General features: G+C 29.2%; 3 protein-coding genes across 3 annotated transcripts; all 3 read right to left on the bottom strand.

Annotated features, from left to right (window-relative positions):
• Positions 1-1755: 1755 nt before the first annotated feature.
• LOC115712633 (probable nucleoredoxin 1) lies at positions 1756-3571 on the bottom strand. The gene is made up of 4 exons (XM_030640937.2): positions 3417-3571; positions 2709-3188; positions 2164-2633; positions 1756-2066 (listed from the first exon to the last, which is right to left on the bottom strand). The coding sequence occupies exons 1-4, from the start codon at positions 3510-3512 to the stop codon at positions 2051-2053; spliced, it is 1062 nt and encodes a 353-aa protein (XP_030496797.2). The 5' UTR covers positions 3513-3571; the 3' UTR covers positions 1756-2050.
• A 2545-nt stretch (positions 3572-6116) lies between these two features.
• Positions 6117-9877, bottom strand: LOC115712630 (probable nucleoredoxin 1). Its single transcript, XM_030640933.2, has 5 exons — positions 9724-9877; positions 8393-8872; positions 7799-8320; positions 7016-7498; positions 6117-6937 (listed from the first exon to the last, which is right to left on the bottom strand). The coding sequence occupies exons 1-5, from the start codon at positions 9817-9819 to the stop codon at positions 6275-6277; spliced, it is 2244 nt and encodes a 747-aa protein (XP_030496793.2). The 5' UTR covers positions 9820-9877; the 3' UTR covers positions 6117-6274.
• Positions 9878-13272: 3395 nt separating this feature from the next.
• Positions 13273-15764, bottom strand: LOC115713084 (probable nucleoredoxin 1). The gene is made up of 3 exons (XM_061113000.1): positions 15435-15764; positions 14415-14894; positions 13273-14035 (listed from the first exon to the last, which is right to left on the bottom strand). Exons 1-3 carry the CDS (start codon positions 15531-15533, stop codon positions 13667-13669), a joined length of 948 nt encoding a protein of 315 aa, XP_060968983.1. The 5' UTR covers positions 15534-15764; the 3' UTR covers positions 13273-13666.
• Between the last annotated feature and the right edge of the window lie 473 nt (positions 15765-16237).

Here is a 16237-nt window from a genome sequence, read left to right as displayed (position 1 = left end):
GGCTTGTTTAGAAAAATAACAAGGTTTGTACGGACGAAATTAGAGAAAAATTACAATTTTACAATCATTGGGTACTTATGCCGTTAAAAATAAACATTAAAATTATGCCACTTACAAACTTAAAACTTTGGGTACTTATGCCGCTATTTACCTTTTTTTTTTTTTTTTATAATATTCTTTCTTATCTGATTTCATCCAGAAATGAATTTATTTATTACGAAATTAGTTTTGATTATATAAAAGTAAAATTTATATATAAGTTTTTAAATTTTTTAGAGTAATTAGCGACATAAGTACCCAAAATTTTATGTTTATAAGCGGCATAAACCCAATATTTATTTTTAGCGGCATAAGTACTCAATGTTTGTAAAACTGTAATTTTTTTTTTAATTTTGTCAGTGCAGACTCTGTTATTGTCTTAAACAGGACAAATATAAGGCCTAAATTCTTGATCATTAGGTCTAGATAGAAATATGTAGTATCAGTTACTTCTAAATATTCTTTTAATAAATTCAAAACAGAGTCTGTACTAACGAAATTGGAAGAAAATTACAATTTTACAAATATTAGGTACTTATGCCGCTAAAAATAAATATTGGGTTTATGCCGCTTACAAACATAAAATTTTGGGTACTTATGCCGCTATTTACCTAATCTTTTATATTATTTTTTTTATTTACGATGATTTATTCTATATTTTTAATTTTCTTTTTTAAAAAATAGAGTAAATACTATTTTGAACTTTGTATTTTGCAAAAGTTATGGACCATCTGTTTTAATACGAACAGATATAAAAATTGCAATCTGATTTGTCATAATATCTCTAGATCGGATTATTATGAAGTTATTTTGACAATAAATCAATTTAGGATTCTATTTATATAATTTTAAAAAATACATTACCTATTTTATTAATAGATTGTCTAATTAGTGACTTTTGTAAAAAATAATGTCCTATTTATCTTAAAAAAAATTATGTATAATTAAATTTTTATGTTACATATATTAACCTTTTTTTTTCATTTGTAAATATATATATTAAAAAATACATTGGTGTCATGTGTGTACCAAATCAGTCTTTTTTAATATTACCTTAAAACATAAAAAGTTTATGGAAATTGGGAATTTGGGACCCAACTTTCTTCTAGTGCTTTAAGAAAAAACAAGAAAATACATAAGAGTTTCACAAATCAATTGATAATAAGGAGTACCCTCCACGTGGTTCTCAAATAAAACAAGACAACATTATCTTACCTTTTCTTCAAATTCTCTTTCACATCTTTCCTATTTTTTTTCTTTATCGTTTATACAGTATCTTTGCTCAAATCAATGTCGTTATAGTTGTTTTCAAACAAAATACATTAATTTTATCTGTGTTTTTGATAACACCTAAAAATCTAAAATTCGAAATAATACAGCTCCAAATGTAGGTCAAATCAAGATGAATAACCGAATTCATTGAAGGGACTGAAATACAAAATAATCATAACATTGAAAATTAAATGAGTAAATATTTATTTTTTTTAAAAAATTAATAAAATGAACAAATATAATAAATTAATTAATAAAAATTATAAAAATATATTTATTATATATTAATATTCTTAAAAAAATTATATAATAATTAAATTAAATTATATAAATTTTATAGTATTGCATACTAATTTATTATAACAAAAACAAATAAATATATTATACTAATTTTATAGTGTTATGGGATTTGAACCCATGACCTTTATGCTATCCACCTGAATATTTGTTACTTATAATACACTTAAATTTTATTTAAATAAAAGTCTAATAATTTTTATTTTTTTTTTTTGGCCCCGAAAAGTGTGGGCACTAGGCACGGGCCTAGCCCGCCTATGCCTAGAACCGGCTCTGTTAGTATATTGTATCATTGAAAATTAACATATAGTAATAATAAAATTATATAACACAAAAAAATCATAATAATATTAAAACAATACTCATAAGCTTTGGTGTGAATCGAGGGCATGGTGGACACCAGTGAGCTGAGAAATAGAGAACAACATTCTTTCCAACTAGTTCAGAGATATCGGTACCTAAAACAAAAATGAGAGATATAATAATAATAAGTACAAGCAATTCATATAGACTACTAACAAAAGCTACAAAATAATAAAAAAAAATTGATCGAACCTTGGAACATTGGTGCCATTTACAAAATTATCATCTAGTGTTCGTGATTCCAGTTCTGCTTTCTCAATTTCAGCAAGAGCAGCAATCCTCTCTTGTGTAAAAGGGTAGGCATCAATGCCATGTTCTTCAACCAGTTCATTTGCATCGGAGTTCACAGTCTTCCCATCTGGACCTAGTATGACTAGTGTAGGAATGTCTGAAACATCAAACTCAAAGTACCGCACAAGCTTCTCAGTGATCTTATCCTTGTATGGCAAAGCCAACCATGGAATTGTTTCTAATTCTTTCTTGAACTCATCCTCTTCATTATTCAGAGATATTAACACAACTTCAAACTTCTCACCTTTATCCTTGAGCGTATTGTAAACCTCAACAAGTGTATTAGTAAAAAATTCAATATAAGGTTCATGAGAACAACTCACTGAGAATAGAAGTCCAACAGTTTTACCTTCAAGCTCAGAGACAAGAACCTGTCAATACATAAATTAGAAAATGAAACACCAAAGTAAAGTTATTAGCACAAGAATTTAGCCATGATAATTTACCTGATTCCCATCTTTCGAAAGCAGATAGTTTCGGGAGCTAGATACCAGAACAGAACTCAAGGTTTGGTTCCTCTTAGCTTCTTCTTCTTGCTCTTTCAAAAATTCAATTCTTTCGCGAGAGAAAGGGTATGCATCAACACCATATTCCAACACAACCGCCGTCCCATTCTCGGTTGAAACCTTCCCATTTGAATCAATAATGACAAGCTTAGGAATTCCCCTGACACTAAAAGACTCCTTCAATCGTTTTATGGTGTCAGGATCAGAAAAGGGGATAGCAAGCCATGGCATTTCAGAGAAGTAGGCATTAAATGACTCATCATCTCGATCAGAAGACACAAACACAACTTCAAGCTCTCCTTTCGAAGCAACCTCGTTGTAGAGTTCCACTAATTTGGGGGTAAAACTGCGGCACGGACCACACCATGATCCAGAAAAATACAATCCAACAATCTTCCCATTCAAACTACTAATCTTAACCTACAAACATAAAAAAGAAACCAACAATAATCCCATCAACCAAGTACTCTACTGTAAAATCTCCACCATTCGAGCAAATGGGTTTCTCCCAAAATCACGTTTGAAAATAATCAATTGGGTTTATTCCAATCTCATTACCAAAGAAAACTAAAACAAAAAAATCGAAACTTTCAAGGAAAATTAAATTGCTTAAAAAACATCAAATAGAGTAGTGCAATATAATCAAACCTGGTCACCATTGTTGCGAACGAGAAAGTCCCTCTCAACAGAGGAGAAGAGAGCCGATAGCTCGTGAGTAACGCCATTAACATCCTCGGTAGCCATGATTGTTTCTCTTCAATCTTGTGCTAGCTTGGGTCTTAAGTAACAACTAACAAAGACTTCTTTGTTATCAAAGAAAAATTAACAAAGATTTCTTAGTCAATAACCAGTTAGAGATTTTTTTTTTTTAGTGATTTTTGTTTTTTAATTTCTGTTTTTAAAGCAAAAATAAACAATAATTGATGTCATCATGTCATGTTTAGTTGCCAATCTTTTGCTATTACTAGAAAGTCAATTACAAATTAAAAATAAAGAAAGTCAATGCAAATTGGGACCCTGCTTTCTTCTTGTTCTCAAAGAAACAAGACAAAATTAATTAAGAATTTCATTAATCAATTGATAATAACGACTACTCCCCACGTTGTTGATTGACTAACCAAAAATATTTGATTGGATTGTTGACATGAATTTTTAACAAACTTACATAATTGTGTGGACATGCATCATTTAGTGTTAATAATAAATTTGAGACAAAATTTCTAATAAAGTTTTTTATTTTTTTAATTATTATTTAAGCACTGAGATTAATAGCAAAGTAGTCATTCTCAGTTTACTTTAATTTATTAAACTTAAAAAAGGGAAACTTGATTAAATAATAAATAGAAGAAAGGAAAATATCACTAATTTTTTAAGGAATGCCACTATTTTGTAATGACTTCTATTTATTTTTATTTTATTTTTTAAAATTAAATATATAATAACAATTTTTTCCTTAAAATATGGCTTATATCAGCAAGTGCAACTCTTGATCATTGGAGAAAAGTTCAGGATAAAACTACTCTATCATCTTTATATCTCGAAAACATTGATGATAAAATTGAGTTTTGGATAAAATCGAACAGTAATAACATCAAGATTGATGCTGCCTTATTTGATAAGAAAACTTCCTATGGATTTGAGATTATAGCTCGAAATAGTTCTGATAGACTTCTGAACATCAAGGTCGAGTATCATGGAAGTCTTTATCTAGTGAAAGTTATTGAAGTCGTGCATGGGTATAAAAGGTCTTAGTTGGGCCAAACACAAGAAGTGAAAAAATGTAGAGATTGAAACTGATAGCATGTTCATTGCAAATCGACTAACGGTTTGGTCGGTTTGATCGGGTTAAACCGGCCAAACCTTTTAGCAATTTTAGATTTCTAAAAAAATAGATTTGTAGCTTTCTTCAATTGTAGACTTCAGAGTCAATTGACCTTCAGATAATACCATTTATGACGTCATAATCCACGTCATATTGTCTTTTTCTTCATCTAAACTGGATACACATGTAATAACTTATTTGTTTTATGTTGGAAACAGTGGAATTTTATTTGTCTTGTCCAATGAAAAGTGTACACGTCATTAGCTAAATGAACGGAAATTAGTAGAATACTAGAACGTGTTATTCGATTCGTAATTGTTTTGTAATTAATTAAGGTTATTTTTTATAAAAATTATTATATTAAATTATATAAAATTTGATATTGTATTTATAGAAGTATTCTTATTTTTCTTTCAAAAGAAAAAGTATTCTTATTTTTATTTGAAAAATACTAAAGGCAAAGTATCACATTTCTATAGTATTGATTACACATCTTAAAATAGTAATAGTGGTTAACATTATCATAAGATAAGAGCAAAGTAGTTTTGTGGTAAATTTACATTAGATTTTAGTTTTGTGTTCTAATATACAATTGTAAAATTTTAATGTAAAATTTAATATTTAATTAATGTTTTTTTAAGAAAAATAAAACCTAATAACTTTATAATTAATTTTATTATTATTTTATTATGTAAGATAATAAAAAATAATATAAGTATTTCATAATTTAATGTGATAGGTAAATATACTAATAAAATAATAAAAATAACATAAATGTAAATGAAAAAATAGTACATTTATTGTGGGGATTTTTTTAATAATATACTTAAAATATAAATTATTTACAAAAATACCTTAATAAATCTCAATTACAATAATACCTTGCCACGTCATTAAAGAATACCTTAATTTTAAAATAATATGCCTGAAACGAAATTAATCCCAAATTTCGTTTTTTATTATTTTCCTGAGTTTTCAAATGTAACCTTTTAGTTATGCTGATAAAAAACTAATTAGTTACTTTTACATAAAAAATTTCATTTTTATACTAAAAACAAAAACAAGATCAATTTGCAGAGAAAGATTTTCCTCTCTCGACTCTCTCGACTCTCTCTCGTTTCGAAGGTTCTCATGCTCTCTTCGGAAGAGCCTAACCTCAGGATGAGTGCTCCCCAAGCTTAGACCAAATGAAAGATCGGATCAAATTCGATCCGAATAAGTCGGGTAGGCTTTGATCTGATTCGAGTATTTGATCTAACGGGGCAGGGCGGGGCAGATCCTTACATGATCTGGATCAGGTGGAATCATAGTCGGATCCGACCTGACCCGTTGACACTCCTAAATGGAAGGAGGCACAGAAAGGCGAGAGAGTTAGTTGTCTCCTAAGAAATGAAAAGAAAAATATGTTTATTTTAGTTAGTTATTATTTATATTTGTAATTAAATGTGATATTTATTAATAAAGTGTAAATTTTAGTAATTGGATAAATGATATTTGTGAGATTAAAATCTATCCAAAAGAAAACTATTAGTTTTGGTTTAAGACTTTTCTGAAACTATACAACTTAAATATTATCAGAAATTAACATATTTATTTGCATACATATAATGGAATTACAAGCAACATTTTGTAATGTAAAATAATCAGATGACAACATACGGAGCTTAGTTTTGTAAACTATTTCTCAAACTCGGCGGCACACATCACCTTCACAAACAATCCCTTCTTTTCCATTCTGAACATCATCACCATTTTGACCCTCTTCTTCTACCTTCTCCAAAGCACATTTTGGGTGAAGATCAAAGTCACATTCCTCGCAGTAGAATGACCATCCCTTTCCAATTTCTTCACATTCATCACAACAATATCCTGCACGACGAGTAAGCTTAAGCTCATGTTCAGCATGAAGATGATGTTTTAATTTCTCAGGCCACCCCTTTACTATTTCTTCTTCTTGTTCCTCACAATGTTTTAACTGCTCTTCAGTAAATGGATAAGCATTTGTCCCATGATTCCTTACGAGTTCCACCACATCTTTTGTCACTGTTCGACCAGAAGGGCCAATGGCTACTGCTGTTGGAATGCCCTCGATTTTGAATGTTCGACTCAAAAGTTTCTTCCTTGAATCTCCGTATGGAAGGGCTAACCAAGGCATGATGGAGAAGTATTCCTCGAATGAGGATTGATCAGAATCGCTAGAGATGAAGATTACTTCAAATGCATCATCTTTCTTTTTGATGTCATTGTATGTCTTGATAAGCTTAGGTGTGAATCCACGACATGGTGGACACCAATGAGCTGAGAAATAGAGAACAATGTTCTTTCCAACTAGTTTAGAAATTGGTACCTAAAAAACAAAATGAGAGTTATAATAATCTATGGAGAAAATCTAGAAAACTTGATACATAATCTAAAATGATCTAACCTTGGAACCATTCTTGCCAATTACAAAATTATCATCTCTAGAAACCAATAATGACTCTAGTGTTTGTGATTCCTGTTTTGCTTTCTCAATCTCAGCAAGAGCATAAATCTTCTCTTGTGTAAAAGGGTAGGCATCAATTCCATGTTCTTCAACCATTTCAACTACATTTGAGTTCACAGTCTTCCCATCCGGACCTAGAATAACTAGTGTAGGAAGGTTTAAAACATCAAAGTAACGCACTAGTTTCTTAGTCATGATCTTATCCTTGTTTGGCAAGACCAACCATGGAATTGTTTCCAATCCTTTCTTGAACTCATCCTCTTCATAATTCAGAGATATTAACACAACTTCAAACTTCTCACCTATATCCTTGAGCTTATTGTAAACCTCAACAAGTGTATTAGTAAATTCAACACATGGTTCATGAGAACTTACTGAGAATAATAGTCCAACTGTTTTACCTTCAAGCTCAGAAACAAGAACCTGTCAATGCATAAATTAGAATCATTGTTAACAATCTCTCATGTAAATATGAAAATGAAGCACCAAAGCAAAGTTAGCACAATAATAATATGAAAATAAAATGCTTTTAGTGACATTTATATACAATCTTACATAACTATTACACCAAACCTAGTGTATTATATTTATAAATATCATTTTTTATTATAAATATATGTCGTAACTAACTAAAATATATGACGACTACCCCTCTCCGCTTCTATGTAAATCTATGTGATTCATATAAACTACAAAGATAGGAAAAAAAAGAAAAGATCTAACCTTGGAACCATTTTTGTCGATTACAAAATCATCATCATCACTAGAAACCAATAACGACTGCAGTGTTTGTGATTCCAGTTTCGCTTTCTCAATCTCAGCAAGCACATCAAGCCTCTCTTGTGTAAAAGGGTAAGCATCGATGCCAAACTCTTCAACCATTTCAACTACATTGGAGTTCACAGTCTTACCATCTGGACCTATTATAACTAGTGTAGGAAGAGTTGTAACATCAAAGTAACAAGCAAGTTTCACAGTGGTACTATCCTTATATGGCAAGGCCAACCATGGAATTATTTCCAATCCTTTCTTGAATTCTTCCTCTTCAAAATTCAGAGATATTAACACAACTTCAAACTTCTCACCTTTATTCTTGAGCTTATTGTAAATCTCCACAAGTGTATTAGTGAATTCAACACATGGTTTAGAAAATTCAGCACGTGGTTCAACAAATTCAACACATGGTTCTTGAGAACTCAAGAACAAGAGTCCAACTGTTTTACCTTCAAGCTCAGAGGCAGGAACCTATCCATACATAAATTAGAATCATAATTAACAATCAAAAGTTTACACTAGAATGTAGCAAGGAAAGTTTACCTGTTTCCCATCTTTTGAAAGCAGATAATTTCGGGAGCTAGATACTAGAATAGAACTCAAAGTTTGGTTCATCTTAGCTTCTTCTTCTTGTTCTTTCAAAAATTCAATTCTTTCACGAGAGAAAGGGTATGCATCAACACCATATGCCAACACAACCGAGATCCCATTCTCTGTCAAAATCTTCCCATCTGAATCAATAATGATTAGGTCAGGAATCCCCATGATGTCAAAAGAATCATTCAATCTGTCTATGGTGTCAGTATCAGAAAAGGGGATTGCAAGCCATGGCATTTCAGAGAAGTATCCATTAAATGACTCCTCATCTCGATCAGAAGACACAAACACTAGTTCAAACTCTTCTTTCGAAGCAACCTCGTTGTAGAGTTCCACTAATTTAGGAGTAAAACGATAGCTCGGACCAAACCATGATCCAGAAAAATACAATCCAACAATCTTCCCATTCAAGCTACTAATGTTAACCTATGAACACAAAAGTCACAAAAATTAATCTTTGTCAGCCAAAATGCTTACTGAACTTTAAACTTTAATATCAACACCATTCGAGTAAATGGGATTCTATGAAACCAAATTTCATCACTGTTCTTAAAGCAAGGAAAGAATTCTGATGTTTGCAGCTTGTGTATTTAAAACGACACAATTTTTTTACTTACACAAATTTGTTTTTATATAATATATCAACATGAAAATAATGTTATTTTAAAAATAAAATAAAAATAATTATCTGTATTTTTGTAAAAAAACAATATAAATTTGTAAAAATATTAAAAAAACTGTAAATTTGTATTTTTTTTGTAATTTTTTAGTCTATTTATGTATTTTTATTAGTTAAATATATATATTTTAATGATTAAAGGACAAAAACATCTTTTTTTTAATAATACTAGTTTTATTTATTTTATTTTTTAAAAAAAAACCTGTCAACTTAATTAATCAAATACTAATCCTTAGTTGATGTTATTACACTTCACATTTCTTTGATGTTAGTATGTTAGTATACTTCATATTTCTCTATTCCTGACCGATTTGGTAGCTTATAATTAGACCCTTAATTAAAGTTGATAGAGTTCTTTTCTGTAAACAGCCTAGTATGATTTTGTTTTATAAACTATATCTTCATGTACTGGTCTTTGTTTGATTTTCTTATTAATAGATATTCCTTTAAAACCATTTGCACAACAGATACTAAAACAAAGATATCTAATCAATTAGGATAATTCCAATTTATTTCATAACCAAAGAACATTATTATTAATATAGAAAAATTCTTAACTAATACAAGAATAAAATTGCTTAAGAACATCAATTTAAACCTGGTCACCATTGTTGCGGATGAGAAAATCCCTCTCATCAGAAGAGAAGAGAGCCGTTAAATCATGAATAACATCATCAACATCTTTGGTAGCCATGATTGTTTCTCTTCAATCTTGTGCTAGCTTGGGTCTTAAGTAACAACTAAGGAAGACTTCTTTGTTATCAAAGAAAAATTAACAAAGACTTCTTAGTCACTTTTTTCTTAGTGATTTTTTTTTTTAATTTCTGTTTTTAAAGCAAAAATAAACAATAATTGATGTCATCATGTCATGTTTAGTTAATTGCCAATCTTTTGCTATTACCTTGAAACATATAAAAAGTCAATTACCAATTGAAAACAAAGAAAGTCAATGCAAATTGGGACCTTGATTTCTTCTTATTGTTCTCAAAGAAACAAGACAAAATTAATTAAGAATTTCATTAATCAATTGATAATAACGACTACTCCCCACGTTGTTGATTGACTAACCAAAAAAATTTGATTGGATAGTTGACAGGAATTTTTAACAAACCTACATAATTCTGTGGACATGCATGATTTAGTGTTAATAATAAATTAGAGACAAAACTTCTAATAAAGTTTTTTTTTTTTTTTTTTTTTTTTTTTTTTTAAATTATTCAAGCAGTACTGAGATTAATAGCAAAATAGTCATTCTCAGTTTACTTTAATTTATTAAACTTAAAAAAGGGAAACTTGATTAAATAATAAATAGAAGAAAGGAATATCACTATTTTTTTTAAGAAATGCCACTATTTTGTAATGACTTTTATTTATTTTTATTTTATTTTTTAAAATTAAATATATATAATGACAATTTTGTCTTTTAAAATATGTCTTATATCAGCAAGTGCAACTCTTGATCATTGGAGAAAATTTCAGGATAAAACTATTCTATCATCTTTGTCTCTTGAAAACATTGATGATAAAATAGAGTTTTAGATAAAATCGGACAGTAATAACATTAAGATTGATACTGCCTTATTTGATAAGAAAACTTCTGATGGATTTGAGATTGTAGCTCGAAATAGTTCTGATAGACTTCTGAACATCAGGGTCGAGTATCATGGAAGTCTTTATCTAGCGAGAGTTATTGAAGCCATGCATGGGTATAAAAGGTCTTAGTTGGGCCAATCACAAGAAGTGAAAAAATGTAGAGATTGAAACTGATAGCATGTTCATTTGCTCACCGTTCAAGCAATTCGTAGTGATCAACAAATGTTCTTTGTTTTCGGTTTGATTATTAACGATTGTAAAGCGTTACTTTTTTATTTACAGAATATTCAAATATGTTTTATTAGACGACCAGCAAACCAAGTATATTATGTAGCTAGACATTCTCGGTATCATTCTGGTCATAGCATTCTTGAGCATAATGTTCCATCTAATATTCAGACTCTTTTGTATTCAAGATGCTAAATTTCAATGAAGTTGCTATTTTATTTTCAAAAAAAAAAATCAAAAGGCTAATTTAGTCAATTTAAGGAATCCTATTACGTTTTCTAATAAAGTAAACAAGATAAAATCGTTATCATTTTAATTCCAAATAATTATAGTAAGGGTTATTGGCGGCAAAGCCCTTTTATGTTTTGATTTTATACACTTAATCTCCTTATATTTTTGGTGACAAAACCCTTTTATGTTTACTTTTCTTTACAAATTTGAGGAGCTAGCTAGATATCACTGTTATATACCAACTGGATTATCAATGTATTGGCTTCGAGGTTTATTGTCACGTATACACAAGTATACACAATGGTCATTTAGATAGTATTTAACGGTAATATTTATCTAACACTTTAAATTTGTAAAGAAAAGTAAACTTAAAAGAGTTTTGTTACAAAAAGAAAAATAAAGGATTAAGTGTATAAAAATTAAAACATAATTTTCATTACTAATTACACTTTTAGTAGATATAAATATTGATTCCCATTATTCCTTTATTCTGTTACATTTTTTCTTTAACTTAATTCTAAATAGTATATAAAAAAAAAAGTGTCATGACTTTATATAAATATGAACATTGATTCACATTAAAGAAAAGAAAAAAAATTTGAAAACTTATTCAAGGTGCAATAAATGCCCCTTTAATCTATACAAGGGCCTCTTCAAAATAAAAAAATAAAAATCTCTACAAGGGTCAACACTAAATTATGTCAAGGATGAATAACACCTCATTATTTATCTGCATTAATTATATGTTAATAAAAACAAATTTATATTTATATCATTACTCTTATGGTGTTTTTGCACCTAATTGGAATAACTAATAATATCCTCAATTGCCTTACAAAATAAATAAATAATATCCTCAATTAATGAGAAGTATTTTACAAAGATTTTTTTTTTTTTTTTTTGAGAACAGTATTTTACAAAGATTTAAATTAACTATATCTATTTTTTTTTTTACTCAATCAAAAAAAAAAGGTAATTTAGTTAAAAATTATATGTACTTTCGAATATTCTTTTAATCAAAACAATAACTAAATGAGTAAAAATAATAATTTTTTTATTTTTTTTTGTCAACAAACCATTTTTTTTTTAATTTTTTTAGTCAATTGAACAATCTAATTAACCCATATAATGTAAAATAAAAAAAAAATAATTTAATAAAAAAATTAAACATAAAATCTCAAAATTTTCTATTACTTAAATACATAAACAATACTTAAAATACTTAACAAATACTTAAAATACTACGTTAGTATTTCTTTCAACCACATTACACAATACTTAACAAATATGTCATGTTTGTGAACAGTTGAGCAAAAATTGTGAGGCATGAAATGAATATGATAGTAATAATTTAGAAACAAAAGTACTCCTGACAAACCATTTTATTCATTTATTTTATTAAATAGGCATGGTTATACTATTATTTACTCTCACATCTAACTCTAATTATCAAACATATTTTATAAAAATATTCCGTAATTTTATTTAGTTATTTAAGGTTATTTTCCCAAATTATTACAACTACCAAATAGTGTATTCCCATAATATTTTTGTTTATTAATAATTCTATCAAACTATAATGCTAAAATATAAGATTTTTATTAAGTTTTATCCTATATGGCTAACAAAATATTAATGTGTCAATGTCATATTAGTGCCACATGTACAATTTAATTTTTTCTAAAATATATTCTTATAACTATTAATGAATAAAAATAACTAATTTAATGTTTTTATTAATTTTTTTAAAATTTTAATTAGTTTTTATTTAAATTATACATTATTAATTTGGTGTTTATTTGGCAATGACACATTAGCCGCATCACCAATTTTGTTAGATAAATGGAATAAAATATAGCAAAAAGTGATATATTTAAGCATTGTGAAATAATTTGGGAGAACACTTTTTACCGGTAAAAATATTCACAATTCTTGATTTAGTTTAGTAGTAATAATTCAAAAGAGAAAAAAATTCTAATCTATTTTCTCATTAAAAAATTGTAGTCTTCGAATTCATTTAATTAATTAATCTTCATATTTTAAAGGAATTAATTAATTAATCTTATGAAATTATAGCATTTTAGCTAATTAAAAGTGACCCAATAATAAGGAAACACATTCATCATCATATAACCTCTAGTCAACAAAATTATTTGCATACATAGTGGAATTACAACTTACAAGCAACATTTGCAATGAGATGACAATACACACACACACCATGGCAAACCATAGAAATACAAACATACAGAGCTTAGATTTATTTAAACTATTTCACAAACAATTCCCTCTTTTTCATTCTCAAACACCATGACCATTTTTACTCTCTTCTTAAACCTTCTCCAAAAGCATATTTTGCTTTGATGATCAAAGTCACATTCCTCACATTAGAATAACAACATATATCCATTTCCCATTTCCTCCCATATATGCATGGCAACAACAATATCATCAAGAACCATCCCAAAAACTAGTAAGTGTTTTGGGATTCATGTTTGTGTAAAAGGGTAGGCATCGATGCCAAGTTCTTTTACCATTTGAACTACATTGGAGTTCACAGTCTTACCATCCGGACCTATTATAACTAGAGTAGGAAGGCTTGAAATATCAAAGTAATACACAAGTTTCTCATTAGTCCTATCCTTATATGGTAAGGCCAACCATGGAATTGTTTCCAATACTTTTTTGAATTCTTCCTCTTCATAATTCAGAGATATTAACACAACTTCAAAATTCTCACCTTTATCTTTGAGCTTATTGTAAACCTCAATAAGTGTATTAGCAAATTCAACACATGATTCATCACAACTCATTAATAAGAGTCCAACTGTTTTACCTTCAATCTCAGACACAAGTACCTATAAATTAGAATCATTGTTAAAAATTTAAAACACCAAAGTAATAAAGTTAGGTGGCATTTGGTAACATTTATTTTAGACTCCGATTAAACTTTGACCTGGCACTGAACCCGGTCCCAGCCCCTAACCTGACTTAAATAAAATCGAAAATAAATATAAAAAATAAACTTTATAAAACACACTTTCATTTTCTGTTTTTAAAATTGAAAAACAAAAGTGCCCTATAAATTACATTTTTGTTTTTTTAAAAACAAAATTTTAATAATATAAATTTTACTTTTATTTTTGTGATTAAAATATTAAAAAGAACAAAAATACTATCAAACACCCTCTAATAATTAGCAAAATAAGATTAATGCATGTAGGCAGGGAAATTTACCTGATTCCCATCTTTGGAAAGCAGATAGTTACGAGAGCTAGATACCAAAATAGAACTCAAGGTTTGGTTCCTCTTAGTTTCTTCCTTTTGGTCTATCAAGATATAAAATCTTTCACGAGAAAAAGGGTATGAATCAACACCATATTCTTCCATAATTGAGACCCCATTATCCGTCGAAACCTTCCCATTTGAATCGATAAATATAAGCTGAAGAATCCCCATTACATCAAAAGTTTCATACAGTCGTTTTATGGTGTCAGTATCGGAAAATGGAATAGCAAGCCATGGCATTTCTGAGAAGTTGTCATTAAATAATTCCTCATCTGGATCAGAAGACACAAACACCACTTCAAACTCTTCCGAACCAACCAGCTCGTTATAGAGTTCCACTAATTTTGGGGTAAAATGGCGGCACGGTTCATACCATGATCCACAAAAATACAATCCAATAGGTTTCCCATGCAAACTACTAATCTCAACCTACCAACATAAAAATCAACAAAAATCTCCATCAATCAAAAACCCTAGTAAACTATAAACTTTCGGTATCGACACATACATAAATCATACAGAATTAAATCGATATATATAATCCAATCTACACTTACAATATCAGATTAAACACTATAAACTATTTACAATATGAATAAATATGAGTAAAATAGTGCAAAGTGAATTAGATAAACACTCCTAATTTTTTTAATATCAGATTTTCATCATTTCAAATTTACATATTCATCCCAAACTTCCTAATCAAATTTTATTGTTACGCCTAATAAAAAGCAAGTCTCGCTATAATAACTTTAATTTTTGTTTGTTGGTAAAAAAAAAATAGTCAATTAATTATTTAAATATACTAGAGGAATTATTAAAAAATTATTTTTGTAATAAATATAATTAAATAAAAAAAGTCTATAATAAAATAAAAACATTTAAACATCTAAATTCTCCACTTTAATTTTTTTCCTGGGTAATAAAATTGGAATTAATAAAGCAATAAAATTGCTGAAAATATCAGACCTCATCACCATTGTTGCGGACGAGAAAATCTCTGTGGGCAGAAGATAATAGAGCCGATAAGTCGTGAGTAACATCATCATCAATATTTCTGGTACCCATGATTGTTTCTCTCTACTATATATTCTCTCATTGCGGACATTTTTTTTTTTTTTGAAGAAAAGCGTACATGCATTAGAATAAAATCAGTCAGACCTCGTGGTCATTACAAAATATAGTTTCAGGCAGAGATGATAGAGGCAAAGAGCCGAACCTCTGATGGGAAAACGCCCACTTGGCCACATTATGAGCCATAAAATTACATCGTCTACTAACAGATTCAAACATACAACCAATAAAAAACGGGGAGGTGATTTTACAAAAAGAGATGTAGTTATCAAGCTCCCACCGGGACTCCTTCCCATTAAGAGCATTGATCACTACCCTCGAATCACTCTCCAAAATAAGAAACTTGACACCACGAACTTTTGCTTCCTGAAGGGCCAGACAGCACGCCATTGCTTCCCCACAGAGAGCATTAGAAAATTCCAGCTTAGAAGTAACCACCCAGATCACCTTGCCAACGTGATCCCTTGCGACCACAGCCGCACACATACTGTCCAACCCCACTCTGATATCGCAATTCAGCTTCAACCAATCCTGCGGGGGAGGGCGCCACGCTTCCGTCGGGTACGGTATGGGACAAGGGAGCAAGTGAGCACGATGATCAAAGAAGTAGCATCCACGTAATATTATTTTTTCTTAAGATTTTTATTAGGTTATAGTGTCCAACATTTTTTAAACACGTTTTTCACAATTGGTTAATG

This window comes from Cannabis sativa, chromosome 4 (genome assembly GCF_029168945.1).
Source record: "Cannabis sativa cultivar Pink pepper isolate KNU-18-1 chromosome 4, ASM2916894v1, whole genome shotgun sequence".
Classification (NCBI taxonomy): domain Eukaryota; kingdom Viridiplantae; phylum Streptophyta; class Magnoliopsida; order Rosales; family Cannabaceae; genus Cannabis; species Cannabis sativa.
Note: the sequence above shows the minus strand (reverse complement) of the source record. Positions and strands in the feature narration are given on the sequence as shown.

Bases quoted from the DNA above. Each gene is read 5' to 3' on its own strand.
- LOC115712633 (XM_030640937.2), bottom strand. From the start codon at position 3,512: ATGGCTACCGAGGATGTTAATGGCGTTACTCACGAGCTATCGGCTCTC. The intron at 3,189-3,416 runs GTTTGATTATAT...TTATGTTTGTAG, and splicing joins TTCGCAACAATGGTGACCAG to GTTAAGATTAGTAGTTTGAA. The intron at 2,634-2,708 runs GTAAATTATCAT...ATGTATTGACAG, and splicing joins TTTCGAAAGATGGGAATCAG to GTTCTTGTCTCTGAGCTTGA.
- LOC115712630 (XM_030640933.2), bottom strand. From the start codon at position 9,819: ATGGCTACCAAAGATGTTGATGATGTTATTCATGATTTAACGGCTCTC. The intron at 8,873-9,723 runs GTTTAAATTGAT...TTGTGTTCATAG, and splicing joins TCCGCAACAATGGTGACCAG to GTTAACATTAGTAGCTTGAA. The intron at 6,938-7,015 runs GTTAGATCATTT...TTTGTTTTTTAG, and splicing joins TTGGCAAGAATGGTTCCAAG to GTACCAATTTCTAAACTAGT.
- LOC115713084 (XM_061113000.1), bottom strand. From the start codon at position 15,533: ATGGGTACCAGAAATATTGATGATGATGTTACTCACGACTTATCGGCT. The intron at 14,895-15,434 runs GTCTGATATTTT...TTATGTTGGTAG, and splicing joins TCCGCAACAATGGTGATGAG to GTTGAGATTAGTAGTTTGCA. The intron at 14,036-14,414 runs GTAAATTTCCCT...TCTAATTTATAG, and splicing joins TTTCCAAAGATGGGAATCAG to GTACTTGTGTCTGAGATTGA.